The 14,981-nt window shown below is 54.5% G+C and overlaps 1 protein-coding gene across 3 annotated transcripts in view; it reads left to right on the top strand.

The window, feature by feature from the left end:
* The window catches only part of PACSIN2 (protein kinase C and casein kinase substrate in neurons 2), a 140,719-nt gene that overhangs the window by 120,361 nt on the left and 5,377 nt on the right, over positions 1-14,981 (top strand). For 2 of the 3 annotated variants that reach the window (XM_082636967.1, XM_082636968.1), the window contains exons 5-10: positions 1,955-2,110; positions 5,980-6,155; positions 8,215-8,335; positions 11,594-11,715; positions 13,794-13,916; positions 14,359-14,555. In XM_082636967.1, coding sequence (XP_082493093.1) covers positions 1,955-2,110; positions 5,980-6,155; positions 8,215-8,335; positions 11,594-11,715; positions 13,794-13,916; positions 14,359-14,555 — 895 coding nt within the window. The remainder of the gene's footprint in view (positions 1-1,954; positions 2,111-5,979; positions 6,156-8,214; positions 8,336-11,593; positions 11,716-13,793; positions 13,917-14,358; positions 14,556-14,981) is intronic. The other variant, XM_082636969.1, reaches the window with a different exon arrangement.

Raw genomic sequence — 14,981 nt, 5'->3', positions numbered from 1 at the left:
ATGTGCCTCCTTTACATAATCCGTATCAACCCATTTCCCAGTCTTGGAAACAGGATGAGAACCACACACAGGGCGTAGAGCTCAAAACCCAAACTGTCTCTCTCTCTCTTTTTTTTCCCCCCCAATAACTCCATGTCATGAACCTTCTGGTCTATCAAGAATATTAAATCGGTGCAAACTATTACATTTAGAATGGATAAACACCAAGGTCCTACTGTATAGCAGAGGGAACTATATCCAATCTCCTGGGGTAAACCAGAATGGAAAAGAACATTAAAAAAATAACGTGTATCTGTGTAAAACTGAGTCACTTTGCTGTATAGCAGAGATTGGAGCAACATTGTAAATCAACTATACTTTAAAAAAAAAGTTAAAAAAAAAATTAAATCCACAGTTGCCAAAGGTTATCTGAGGTTAAACTATTGGAGAATAGTGCTTCTTAAATTTAAGCAGCTTGCTAAAACCCAGATTCCCAGGCCCCACCTCCAGATATAATGATTCAGTAGGTCCGAAGTAGGGCCTATGGGACTTCCCTGGTGGTGCAGTGGTTAGGACTCAGTGCTTACATTGACGAGGACCTGGTCGGGGAACTAAGATCCCGCATGCCACGTGGCACCGCCGAAAAAAAAAAAGAAGCGGGGCCTATTAATGCTCAGTTCTAATAATCTCCCAAGTGATGCCACGCCCACTGGTCTAAGGACTACATTTTGAATAGCACAGTTTCAGAAGACCTGTTGGTAGCACTCAGGAGCTAGTAATTAACATCCTAGATGGAAAACCCTAGCTCTTAACCACCAACAATGCCTCCCACAACCCTGGGAAATTGTCTATTACAGAGACTTAAAGTCCATCTGGACTAGTAAAAAGGATAATTTTAAATTGTTCTTTCTCTTGTCTGGGTTTTTCTCTCAAATTTGCAATGACGCTGATATTCATTTTTGTAAAAGTAGCAAATGGAAACCATTGAGTCTCACCCAGCCTTGGCTTGCTGGAGGCTGTCATACCTACCCCCCAGCCTTCAGCACATGAGGACCTGCAGCCTGGTCTGCCCAGGCTCAGGGTGGACCTGCCACTTTCTTCCAACCCTACTCCTGCCACTGGCTTTTCTCAGGAGCTGCACCGCCTTCCTCCTTCTCAGAATCACCCGGAACAGACCTCCGTCTTCAGGTTGTAACAACAGGCTTTCCTTCTCTGCTCTGTGCCTTGGCTTTTGCCACGTCTCCTTTCTCTTCCTTCTCGTCTCTGGTCCCATTTGTAATGACACTATCTCCCTCATGAGGCAGTGGTTACAAACTCATCTTTCTTCTCTAGAATGAAATTTGTGACTTTGGCTCAAGTAAGAAGTGTCTATTAAATTACATAGACACACACACATCCACACACATCCATATCTATATATACACGTGTGCGTGTGGAATGTGCCCATAACCTTGCCTCCCAGCATTACACTCTTCTTGCGTTAGGTTTCCAGCTGCCTGCCAGCTCTTGCCTCAGATCCACACCTCCGTCACATTCTTGCTCCATGTCAAGTGCGTGGTTTTCTCTAACCATTCCATGTACCGCTCTACCAGCCCAGACCCACCCAGTGCACCTGCCTCTCCTCCCTGCTTTATTCTCCTCCTTGGCATTTGCCACCTTCTAATTTACTCTGTACTTGCACTGTTTCTTGGGGTTGCCTCTCCCAGCTAGACGGTAAGCTCCATGAGAGCCCAGGTTCTTTGACTGGCACTGTGCCCCTACTGCCTACATGTTTCCTGACAGCAAAGCAGGCGCTCCATCAATAGTTGGTGAATGAACTCCTCTGTTGTACTTGTTGTAATTATACTGAACATACAGCTTTGTACCTGCTCTCTCCTCTCCTCTTGAGAGCGCAAGCACTTCCCACAGTCTGTGTAACCTCTAGCGAGGATTTTGAACTTTAAACGTGGTGTTCAGGAGCTCATTCTCCCTGTAGGTAGAAGCAGCAAAGAAAGCCTACCACGCAGCGTGCAAAGAGGAGAAGCTGGCAATATCACGAGAAACCAACAGCAAAGCAGATCCATCCCTCAACCCTGAACAGCTTAAGAAATTGCAAGACAAAGTAGAAAAATGCAAGCAAGATGTTCTTAAGGTAAACTGTGGACTTCTCTTTACATATTGAGAGCATACGCCTCACCTGTTCACGTATCTGGCACGCAGCGTACCTTTGTCGCTGCTTGGTCGGATGCTCGGACAGACGGCTGCATCAATGAAACACATTCCTGCCCTCAAGGTCTCGCCTTACCTTGCCACAGCCATTAGTGCCCACCTCAGGACCGGGGCAGACCCAAGTTCTGGGCAGTCAGGGGCAACGGGTGACTCCTGTGCACGGGGGACAGGGCAGTGGGGCAGCGGGAGGGAAGAGCTCATGCAGGACACGAGTTGTGGATGCCAGCAGCGGGGAGCTGACGGGTGCGCTGGTTCGGAGGGTTATGAGGACCAGACGGCCGGCAGGTGGCCTTGCAACGCAGGCCAAGTAAGGCGCTTGGGGCGTTGCGGCAGGGAGCCACTGGGAGAAGGTTCGAGAGCCTGGGAGGGGAGGGCTGATGTGAGCAAGGCTCTGGGCCTGTGCCCTTGGCTCCCAGCTTGGCCCCCAGCCCCACCCTCCTCCTTTGCTCTGTTCTAAGGGCTGGGCGGCCGGAGGCTGCCCCTGTCAAGGGCCTGCCCTGCTACGCAGTGTTCACGAAAGAGAGTCCCAGCCTGGATTTGGAGAAAGAGGTGACGTTAGGAGGTACACTTCAGGAATAGGTCGTGGCCCCGAAAGGGGAAGCAGGAGTCCCGAGCTGATGTGTTACTACCTGCCCACCTTTTCGGGCCTCGGATGAGCATCACTGAGCCCCAGGGAATTAGGCGGTGTCATCTCTGTTTTGTGACGTAGGAAACGGAGGAACCTCGGAGAGGTGCAGTCAGTTGCCACCCAGTGATGTGAGCCTGGGAGAGCCTGTGCCCTCTCTGGTGCTCCTCACTGCTGTGTCCTCGCCTAGCAAGGAGGGTGGGAGACGGGGGTTCATTGCTCAGAGCGCGTGTCAGAATCCCTCGGGGAGAATCCCTCCACCCCCGCGCCTGTCTCTAAGACTGGGCCTGAGCCAGGAACCTGGGGTTGTGGAGCAGCCTGGGGGTCTCCTCCATGGGATCAGGTGAGGAACCTGGGACCACCTGCTGAATGTGGGGGGCACCTGGACTCAAGGAACACAGGCTGGGGGGACTCTAGGAGCTGCCTTCATCAGGTACACAGGGAATTGGGTGCCCAGGAAAGTGCCTAGAGGAGAGATGAGGCATCTCCATACCCAGGTGTGTGTGTGTGAAAGAGAGATGCATGCCTTTCGTGTTTTACAACCACCCAGAACAGACTCCACCAAATTGATACACTGGCAAAACAAACCCAGGGCCTGAGGTCAGACGTAAGGCACATGTCAGGATGACCAGGGCACTTTGTAGAGGGTTCCCTCCCTGCCTCTGTGGTCTGGCCAGTGACCTCGGGGCACGATGGTCCTTGTAGGCTGAGAGCTGGCCTGGAGAGGAGGGCAACTCACTACCGCTGCCCTTCTTAGCAGTTTCTAAAAACCAACACTAACTGGCTGCCCATGTCCTTCTGTGTTTCTTATTGGCCAGGCAGTGACTGCATCTTGCAGCATCCATCAGAAAGGAACCTCTCACGTTCTGTGCTAAGTACTACAGTCCACGTGAGGGTGAGGGTTGCCTCTCATTTCACTCCGTGAAGATTTATTGGGAACTTTCTCTGTGCTAGCAGTTCCCCAAATGGCGATGACCGATGACCGTGCTCTCTACCTGGCCTGTGCTGGGACAGGGCTGCTCGTGAGCACAGGCCAGGTGAAGCGCGCCCCCCCCCGACCAGGGGTCCAGGGAGGTTACCGAATGGTGAAGGATCCCAAGAAGTGGTTGCTCTGTGTCACTCTGATGGCACCACTGGTGTTTGAACCCACAGCTGCTTGTCTCTGGGCCTCTGAGCTCAAGCTGCTGCGAGGGGCCTCGCACATATGGGCATGGGCAGTTGATGATGATGAATAACCAGAGCAGCTATGGAGCCATCCTCCTGCTGGGGATGCCCAAACTCTGGCAGGGATGACCTTTTTCTGGGGTCATAGAGGACCCAAGCCCAGCCAAGGCAGGAGGCTTAGAAGAGAACAAGGAACCAAAGATAGCAGGCGAGGGGTGAGAGGCAGAAGTGGGGACTCCGGGGGTGGGCAGGCCTGCTCTCTGGAGGTTGGGGAAGGCTTCAAGAAGAGGGTCTCTTTGGAGCATAAAGGGGAGTCTTCCAGGGCATGAGTCAGAGAAAGTCGTCTGGGAGAGGAGCAGGGGAGGTGGCGAGTAGACTTGGATCCCAAATGGGGGCAGAGAAGCTGCTCTAGAGGTGGCAGGGGCTGGGCCCTGAGGCCAGGGCTTGGTCTTAAAAGCACGGGGTCCTGCAAAAGCTCAGGGAGGGTTCATTGCTTCCTCAGAAGGTCCCACGCTGTCGTCAGGAACAGAAAAGCAAAGTTCCTAGGTGGCCAGCCCATCCATCTGTGATCAGCCCCCATTTTTCAGGGTCTTGATAGTGGAAAAGGCTTGTGTTAAATGAGCGGCCCCAGCCCTGCCATCCCTAACTTTACCCTCGGAGGCTGCCATCACTTTGATGGTCCCAGCAACTGTCAAAACCATGTCGGGGTCGGGGGACGTCCCTGGTGGTCCAGTGGCTAAGACTCTGCACTCCCAATACAGGGGGCCCGGGTTTAATCCCTGGTCAGCAAACTAGATCCCACAGGCTGCAACTAAAAAGATCCCGCATGCCACAGCTAAGATCCATGGGCCGCAATTAAGACCCGGTGCGGCCAAATAAATAAATAAATATTAAAAACAAAAAACAAACAAAAAAAACATGTGGGGTGCAGGGAAGACCGCATGGGTTTACTGACCCCAGGCACATCCCTGCGAGGTAAACGTGCTAACTTTAGCCATGGCTCTTAGGCTAAAAACATGACACTCTGTCCCTAGGCACCCTTGAGAATAGGACATACCTATATTCATATTTTCTTTCTGGTAAAACCCCTTCTTGAGGACAGTCTCGGGAGGAACAGCTGTGTTGGGGATGTCTTGGGCTGGAGGAAACGGGACTAGGACTCTTTTGAATGCCTTGGTGCCACTCGGTGTCCTTGTCTGTCACCTCATTTGAGTATCAGGATACTGTGAAGTAGAAGTACTCCGTTTTCTGAGAAGGAAAGCGAGGCTCCCAGAAGACGAGCGGCACAGGCTTTGGCCACGGGTCTGTCTGGCGCTCGGAGCCCTGTGATCTTGCCTTTAAGGTAACTGTCGAGCCACTTCTGCTGTGGGCAAGATCCGAGGCTCAGCCCTTCCCCGTGGGAGAGAGGACACGGGCGAGTGACGTGGGGCTCGAGGCCACGCACACTGGGCTCCAAGTGACCGCCTCTTCCCCAGTGGCTACCTGTTTGGGTCTTACTCCAGCTGAGAGCCCTGGCAGATGCCGGGAGTGTGATTTGCATTTCAGAAGTGGAGGGGCTGGGACTTGAACTTGGAACTCTGTCAGACTCTGGAGCTTGTGCTCTTTGGGTTTTGGAATCTGGGGCGGCTGGGGGACGGAGCAGCTTTCCCCAAGGGCTACATTGGTGGTGGGGAGAGCATCCAAGATGAGCCTGGGGGGCCTGGCGTGTGGAGTGCGGAGGGCTGTTTCACAGCCAGATTGGGTGGGTGCCCCTCAGGAGCAGAGGTGGGGCTTGAGTCCTCTGGGCAGGAGCTTGCGGGGCAAAGGAAATAGATCGGGTGCTTCTTGGATGCAGGGTTGCCTGAGGAGTAGTCTAGATGCTGATGGATTCAGAAGTGGTGGAGGGGGACAAGGGCTGGGTGATGGACAGGGTGGTGCAGAGGCAGGCTCGCTCGCTCTCGGTCAGAGGGAAGAGGGCTGAGTGGAAGTTAGTCTTCAACTCATGTGCCTGGACTTTCTTGTAGACCAAAGAGAAGTACGAGAAGTCCCTAAAGGAGCTGGGCCAGGGCACGCCGCAGTACATGGAGGGCATGGAGCAGGTGTTTGAGCAGTGCCAGCAGTTTGAGGAGAAGCGCCTGCGCTTCTTCCGGGAAGTTCTGCTGGAGGTTCAGAAGCACCTAGACCTGTCGAACGTGGCCAGGTAAGTGTCCCTTAGCTGAAAAGCACATCCCAGGGAAGTCAGCGGAAAGTTTCTTTGGAATACAGATCAGTTGCTGCTCTCCAGCCTTGGGGTGGCAGTGCTTGTCAGAAGGTCTTAAGTTCCCCTGCCCAGGGAGGGCCCTTTGGCCAAGCCTGCCTGTGGCCATGCAGTGTCCTACTGCCTGGGACAGCTGCTCGCTGGCCTGAGTCGGATGGCCGCCTGCCACTCTCTGCCAGCTCTGGGTGCAGTCCTCTGCATCTGGGCAGGAAGGGAGGGCCGTGGCTCGGACCCGCCACAGTTGCACGTTTGAAATCAAATCAACTCGGGAGCAAGTCGAGCAGTTCCGAGGCTGGCACACCCTGCCCCCGGGATGGCCTTTCTTTGAGGACCTTTACGAGGTCCTTTCAATCCAGAGCAGCTGGCTGCCAGCTTGTTCCTTGACTTCCAGTGGTTATGAGCCTTGGGCAGCACAGACCCTCAGAGACTCAGTTCTGAACGGAGACGTGGAGGCTGTGATATTCCTTCCATACTTTCCTTGTCTTTGGTCCCATGACACCTTCGTCAGGGCAGAGGCCTGTGCTAACCCTGGACCTAGACTTCTGTCATCCACATAGCAGAGCCATTTAGAAATGACTCACAAGTTAAAGCTTGTCGTGAGTAGGAAATTACATTCCTTTTGTCTCCTTCTAATAGGAAAAACACCAAAAGCAACGATTATTGATTGTTCAGCTCCTCTGCCAACAACTAATGGATCCTTATGAGTGTCTATGAAGGAGGGGCATTATTCCCCATCTTGCTGATGAGGGAGCAGGCTGGCGTGGTTAAGGGACTTGCCCAAGGCTGCACCGCCGGCTGGGGCAGGGCTGGGGCTGCCAGGCTCTTCTGCGGGTGGAGTAACTCCCATCGTGCGAGGACTTGTCCTCGGTTGATGTGCCTTGCTTCCCTTAGTCCTCCAAGCCACCCTGGGGAGGAGATGGTGTAGTAGTGTTCTAGGGCTGCCATAATGAAATACCAAAACCTGGGCAGCCTAGAACAACAGAATTTTCTTCTCTTGCGCTTCTGAAATCAAGGTGTCAGCAGGGCCTCACTCCCTCTGACGGCTCTGCTGTAGGGGAGGACTCTTCCTTGCCTCTTCCAGCTTTTGGTGTTTGGGGTCAATCCTTGGCCTTCCTTGACTTGTAGATGAGACGCATCACTCCAGTCACATGGCCGTCTTCTGTGTCTTCACATTGTCTTCCCTCTGTCTCTGTACCCAAATTTCCCCCTTTTTATAAAAAGGTGGTTTTTTAATTTACAGATTACCTCTGTAAAGATCCTATTTCCCAATAAGGGCCCATTCCGTGGTACTGGGGCCTAGGACTCCACCACTATCTTTTTTGGAAGACACAGTTCACCCCATAACAGGTGACATTATGCACACTCAGCGGAGGAAGACACTGAGGCCAGGCCCAGAGAGGGTACCTGACTTGCTAGCCATACAGACAAGAAGTGAAAACACCAGGACCTGCAGCAGTCATACTCCTGTCTGACATGGTCAGCTTCCTAGGGAGGCAAGCTGCTCTGAGCGCTCAAGGAGAAGCAGGAGTCCCCGCAGGTGGCTCATGGGGTCTGCAGCCACCACAGCACTGGCCAGTCTTCGTTTACTGTTTTTGCACAGCTGAGTGTAAACCTTCCTGCTTTTTTGAAGGGATGAGGGGGAGCTTTCTGACAATTCTGGACCTGGTTAAATGGGACCACACAGATTGGTGGCCCGTGTGGCCCAGATGCCAGCACCTTTTGTATTCTCTGACACACAGCAAAGCCAGGTTGTTGCCACCTGGTTTGATTTGTCAGAAGCTGAAGCTGTGGCTTCCACGCCGTGGTTGTTGTTTGTCCCATTCTGTGTGCATCACGGCCAGATGATCGTCCAGCTGAGCCAGGGCAGGGGTCTGATCTGCCCTGTGAAGTCGACTCTCGTGCGGCTGCAGACCATGGTGCCAGCTCTAGGCAGGCCCTGGGCGAGGCTGAGGGCTGGCCTTCCCTTCCTTCAAAAAGAGTCACGCTTCTGTCTCTGATTTAGCTACAAAAACATTTACCGAGACCTGGAGCAGAGCATCAAAGCTGCCGATGCAGTGGAGGACCTGAGGTGGTTCAGAGCCAACCACGGGCCAGGCATGTCCATGAACTGGCCACAGTTTGAGGTAAGAGGAGGCTCTGCCTGTGACCTGTTGGCCTGGGAGGGGCCTAGGCCCACAGGGTCCAGTCATACACCGTTCTTTCTCCATCCAACTCAGAGCTGGCCTGTGCCCTGTTTATGTGGCAGCCTTTACACATGGCAACCCTAGAAACCAAGTGGTTGTTTAATGTTCTGGGGGGCTTCAGGATTACCAAAGGGCCTTCTGAATCCCTGGTGAAGATGCAATTATGTTCTTTGTAATTGAGAACTTTGATGGTCACTTGTTGACCATCTGGCATTCCCTTCGTGGTGAGTCCCAGGAGTTGCAGGAGTTACAGTTCCCTGCTCAACCCTGCAGGATGGCCAGGGAAGGAGTGGTCACAGTGCATTCCAGGCCTGGTGGGCCAAGAGCACCAGCTCAGCAGCCTCTGGTCCAGGACGAGAGGGGAGCATGGTCTCAGTATGTACCTGTTCTTACCCTTCACATGAGGGCTTTTCCTTATCTTCTTATATAAATTCAACCAACTTTGGTGTAGGATTAACTTTCTTCTTTTCCCATTTTCATGGGTCCAAGCTGTCCAGTATCTTTACATGCAAAATTCAAGGGCCTGGGGATCTCAAGATTCTTCCAGCCCTAGAATTGGGTCCCCAGGCCCCACCTGGCCTCCTGCTGATAGCAGCGAAGGCAGTGGCCACAAGTCCCACCACCCTGTTCTCTGAGGGAAAGGATTCTCCCCACCTCGTGGCAAAGCAGGGGCTGGGAAGGGCTCCACAGGGCCATGGCTGCTGCCTCCCCTGGAGAGGATGCTGGAGGCAGCCCCCTCTGCCTTGGACTCCAACCACCTGGCCCCACTGACTCGGTAGTGGCTGGAGCCCAGGCTGCACTCAGATCCTGCCTCAGCAATTACTAGCTGTGGGATGCTGAGCAAGTCATCTGCCCTTTTTGTGACTCAGTTTTCCCATGTGTAAAACGGGGATGACAACAGCCCCGATCTTCTTGGTGGCTGGAGGTTCAGTGACCTGGTCCATACTGGGTATTGCCCCTGGGCCCACCACACAGAAGCTTGTTTGGCCCCGATCCAGCCTATAGTTTTTTCAGTCCACATCCCTGTGCCTCTGTTTTCTGGAGTTTCTCAAGAAAGCTTCTCCAGATGACAGTGTGGGTCCCTGCAGCTGAGCATTCCCCCTGCACTGCCTTTAGGACACTGGCTCCCAACAGGGGCCAAGAGCAGAGGCCCGGGGCCTTCCCAGGTGGAAGTGGACCTAGAGGAGACAGCACAGCCCGGCTTCTCCTCCCCCTGGTGATGGCACATGGGCAAGAAGCAAGTTGGTGATGGGACTTGTGCACACACCTGGATTCTTCTCTGCGGGGAGTGTTTGCTGCTCTCAGGAGAGGCTCAGGAAACCCTCTGTGACATGTACCCCCTCCAACCCCCAGATCCCTTAGGGTTGGTCATCCCTACCCAGAGAACAGAATGGTCTGGAAAGGAAGACTTGACAGGCAGTCTTGCTGGGGTAGGTGTCCTGGCCAGAGCCCATGGTGGCCCTTCTCTCTGTGGGTCCCACAGGCCGGGAACCCATGCCTGCATGTGGTGCATGCTTGCAGCTCTTACAGGATCATGCTTCCTTCCTCTAATGAAATTATTTGTTTTCATTTTTCATGCCACAAGGATGAAGTAAGTTCCTATTTTATGGCTAACTTATTGAATTCCAAACCTCTTGCAGTGTGTGTTCAGCCCAGGTGGGTCTGTGTGTGGCAGCCTGCTTCTGACAGCGTGTGCTGGTTAAAGAACCGTGGCCACAGTGTAGCCCAGGCTGTTTTGTTGTCCAAGTTAATAGCGGACCCTTCCCTTCAGAGTTGGCCTGGTGTTGATCACATCGGCCCTTGGAAGCCACCCCATCAGGACGGATTTATATTTCAAAAGGTCCTGTCTGCAGGGCAGAAATAGAGACACAGACGTAGAGAACAAACATACGGACACCAAGGGGGGAAAGTGGGGTGCGGGTGGGGGGGGGGGTGGGATGAATTGGGAGATTGCGATTGACATATATACACTAATATGTATAAAATGGATGACTAATAAGAACCTGCTGTGTAAAAAATAAATAAAATTCAAAAAAAAATTTTTTTTAAAGGTCACTATGGGGATTCTGAGTTCCAGCTGAGTTCTCAGTCAGCTTATTTCAGTTAAGAAAATAATTAACAAATAAATAGGTGACCTAAGTTTGGGATTGAGGGCCCAGGTCTGCCACCAACTCTGCGTGGGCAAGTCACTTTTCTTTCTGGGCGTTGGTTTCCTCATCTGACAAATTGCCAGGTTAGACTTGAATGTTTCTACTGTGGCTTCTAGCCTTGAAATTCCATAACTACACATGAGCAAAGCTCATGACTCAAAGCAAAGCTCAAAGTCATCCCAAATATTAATTCAGATAAAGTTGTTTGATAATGGGTGGAAATGGGGCAGGGAGAAGAGTTCATTAAATGTGTACACACACATGCTTTTCTCCCAGTGTTTTCAGTGCAGTTGATAAAAGCCTGTTCACATGCTGGAAAAATAGTGAACCTCTGGGGAGATAAACACTGCTTTGCTTTGTTAGCTAGCCCCCAGCACACTGCTCGGATGGGGGAGGACGTTCCTGGGCAGGGAAGGGCACTGCTCCTTGGAGACTTGAGTGGCCGGGTTGCCCCTGCAGTGATGCGGGAGCTCCCCTGGGCCCCTGATTTTGTTTGCACCCAGGGCCCATTTCCCACACTGCAGACTTGCTCAGGCCCCCACGCCCAGCTCTCTTGCCCTGCTGACAGTTCAGGGCACGGATGGGAGAGTCTTCAGCACTGAATGCCAAGCCCCTCGCAGGGTGGGCTCTGTCTCCTTTGGAAGCGCAAGGAAACCTGGCGAGGCCTCTGTCTGCTGCTGCAGGCCTGAGGGTCCGGCAGCTGAGTGCCACAGGGACAGGGGTAGGACGGGGAGGCTCCCTGGGACTGGAATGCAGGATCCCTGAGTGTCGGCTCCAGTCTTCTTATCATCCATCCGTCCCTGCAGGCTGGGCCTGGTGCTGACCTCCAGGCCCCCTGAGGAGTCCATACTTTGCACAGTGAGGAAGGGTCAGTGGTGGGTGTCCTGAGCCTGGGGTCTGCTGGGAAACAAGGGAGAGCAGAGGCAGCAAGGCTAGACGCCACTAACCGTGCGGGGCAGGCCACTGGCTCGCTGGCCGGTGTTTTAGACTGATGTGGCCTCAAACAAATGAACTTCCTGATTTCTCTCCCTTGGTGCCCGTTGCTCAGGACTGGTCTGCAGACCTGAATCGAACTCTCAGCCGGAGAGAGAAGAAGAAGACTGCTGATGGTGTGACCCTGACAGGCATCAACCAGACCGGCGACCAGGCTCTGCAGAACAAGCCCAGCAGGTGGGCACTGGGGCAGCCTCAATCCCTGGAAAGGTCCCCTTGGTCCTCTGCACGGGCTGGGACGCCCCCACCTGGGACACCAGGAGACTCCCTGATGGGGCCTCGCAGGGGGAACCCCAGGGCCATCTTTCCAGACACTCCCTATCTGCCTGCGCTCTGCCGGGCAGTGGCCCAAGGTCATCTCTGGAGAGAATCATCAGTCCACCTGGTGCCAGAGCTGCAGAAAGATCCAGAGGGGGAGCCTTTGCCACAAACGTGCTTTGGGCCCCAAATGAGGGGAAGAACCGATGTTAGGTGCTGGTCATTATGTGTCCCCAGTGGTGCACACGGGCAGGTGGAGGTCACTGCCGGTGGGGTCCTTCAGGAGGGTTCAGGTGTCCTGGCCAGGTTTGTACTTACTTCCCCATGCCATATGCAGGTGCCTGATTTGGGGGTGGGGCGTTGTCAAGTGCCCCCTTTTTCAAATTGCCTCTTTGCTGAGAGCACTGGTTATTTCTGACCTCATTGTTTGCTAAAACTGAGTCTGGATCCAAGAGGTGGCACTGAGGTTCTTTAGAACCTCCTGGAAAGCGTGTGCCAGATGAGGCCACGGAGTTCCCAGCAGATAAATGTTGCTGTCCTCTGCAGAGCTGAGGCTGCCCTGCAGGCCCCGGGCCCAGAGGCCTCCACGGCATGCTGGGTGATAACACACCTCGGGCTCGTGGCTTCCTAGGAAGGGTCAGCGCAGGTTCCACAGGCCTTTCTGTAGCCCTGGGCACTGAAGCCCCCGCCCAGGCTCCCTGGGCTGACATGGCCACTTGTCATTCAGCTGCTGTGCCACCGTCTGGGCTGGTGGGCCTAATTAAGTGACTATAGCAGTGAGCACCGTGCCAGGGGTCAGGCCAGCACCTGTGTGACTAGGGACGGGGTGGGGCGGCCTAGGCTGGCCAGGGCTGCTGCACAGATTCAGCTGCCCAGCACCAACCCCCTCTCAGGTCAGCTGGAGAAAGGTGCCGAGGAGGGAGGAGGGCCTGGTGGTCTCAGACATGTGGCCCGGATGTAGGCAGCAGGCAGGCGTAGGCCCAGTGCCTCTTGCCTGGCCTGAAACCAGTGAGGCAGTTGCCGGCCACTTGGGGTCACTCTGGTGGCATTTGAAGCTTTTCCTTGCCTACCCTCCCCTGCTCTGACTGAGCCATCCCCCCAGCACTTTGTGGGCCCGCTCCGTGCCGCCCTGGCTTGGGAGGTGGTGCTGGCCTGGGGAGCCCTGCCCTGCAGCTCAGTGGTGCGGTCCCTCAGCTCAGAGTTCTACAGTGGGGTACCTGGGCTCTCGGGGGCCTATCTTATCTCTACCGTCTTGTTCTACACTTAGTACCTGTAGTCAATGCATTTCATCACCTGGCTGTCAGCACTCAGGCCAGGCTGGGGTCAAATTTCTCTCTGGTCCCCTCTGGGCCTGGCACACAGTAGGCAGCTGATACAGTTATGCAGATGGATTTTCCCTCTCTGGAGCACAAAAGGGGTCCTTTCTTCCCAGAAAGGGCTATTCAGTGGGCTTTGGTTCCGATTTTGGAAGTTGCAGACCCAGAAGAACCAGGGCGGAGGCTGTCGGGCCCTTTTGTAGTCAGAAGGAGAGGGTACGCTGCGCTGTGGGGTCTGGAGAGCTCCGGAGCCTCCTTCCTGCTCTCGGCAGGGCTCTGAGCCTCCCCAGGCTGAGCCCCACAGGCTGTCGGCTGCCAGCTCTCAGCAGAGAGCCAGCTGGGGCAGACTATGGAGAGAACCCCTGAGCCCAGAAGCACTTTGCTCCACCGACAGCCTGTGCCCACCTCAGGGCTCCTGTTCAGGATAGACTGTGTTCAGACACAAGGAGGGCAAAGGGAGACCTTGTTCTCTCTTAGACACTTAAGGCGCAATTAACAGCCAAAGCGTTGCCAAGTGTTTTGCTAAAACAGGCTTTCTGCACAAACAACATATTCCTCCTATTTGACGGGGAGCTTATTTGTCCCTTCAAACCCTGGCCCTGTGATCCTGCAGCTGGGAGCACCCGGGACCGTGGGGGCCGCCGAGTTGGGGTCCCCTGAAAGCTCTCTCTCTCCCCGTAGCGACCTTAGTGTCCCGAGCAACCCCGCACGGTCAGCGCAGTCAATGTCCAGCTACAACCCCTTCGAGGACGAGGACGACACGGGGAGCACCGTCAGTGAGAAGGAGGACATTAAGGCCAAAAAGTTGGTGAACAACCGTTTCCCTCTGGTTTCCACCTTGCTCCCTTTGTCTCTCCTCTCTGTCCAGGGTCTCACCCCCTCGGCACTCAAAGCAATGCATGAGGCCTGCAGGAGGTGGCCCGGCTGCCAGCTGGTGGACAGTCTCTGGCTTCTCGATCCCTTAGGGAGGGAGGCACCAGTTAACGAGCTGTGGTTGCTTTTTCTCTGCCCTCTGTTAACCCATGTCAAGGTCCCGGCACACCAGCACAGGAAGATGGGCATGCTGGGAGGCCCCGCAGGGAGCCTGCCCACGCAGGGCTACTGAGGGGGCTGTGATCCTGCAGAAGGGGTCCCAGCCCAGCCCCAGGGCTCCCTCGGCCACCTGGGCGGGGACCAAGGCTCCAGGCAGGGCCTCAGGCCTCTGCCAACCCCGTGCTCAGGGCCCCTGGTCAACCCTTTCTTGCAGTGTGAGCAGCTACGAGAAGACCCAGAGCTACCCCACGGACTGGTCAGACGATGAGTCTAACAACCCGTTCTCCTCCACGGATGCCAACGGGGACCCAAATCCATTTGACGAGGACACACCCTCGGGGACGGAAGTGCGGGTCCGGGCCCTTTACGACTACGAAGGGCAGGAGCACGATGAGCTGAGCTTCAAGGCTGGTAGGTGGCCCTCCCGGCTGGCATCTGGGGCGAGTGCTTCCAGCCTGCTGGGAGAGGTTGTTGTCTTTTAAGTCTGCTAAAATTCCTGCTAGTTTCATTTGTGTGTTCTCCAATCCACCCCCCATTTTAAAAGTAGCAGATGGGGCTTCCCTGGTGGCTCAGTGGTTAAGAATCCGCCTGCCAACGCAGGGGACAAGGGTTCAAGCCCTGGTCCGGGAAGATCCCACATGTTATGGAGCAACTAAGCCCGTGTGCCACAACTACAGAAGCCCGCTTGCCTAGAGCCCATGCTCTGCAACAAGAGAAGCCACCTCAATGAGAAGCCCACACACCGCAATGAAGAGTAGCCCCCGCTCTCCGCAACTAGAGAAAGCACACACGCAGCAAGGAAGACCCAACTCAGCCAAAAATAAATAATTAAAATAG

The sequence above is a fragment of the Mesoplodon mirus genome (genome assembly GCF_964341445.2).
Source record: "Mesoplodon mirus genome assembly, chromosome: 11".
NCBI lineage: Eukaryota > Metazoa > Chordata > Mammalia > Artiodactyla > Ziphiidae > Mesoplodon > Mesoplodon mirus.
The sequence above is the reverse complement of the archived record's forward strand: the minus strand, read 5'-3'. Positions and strand labels throughout refer to the sequence as shown.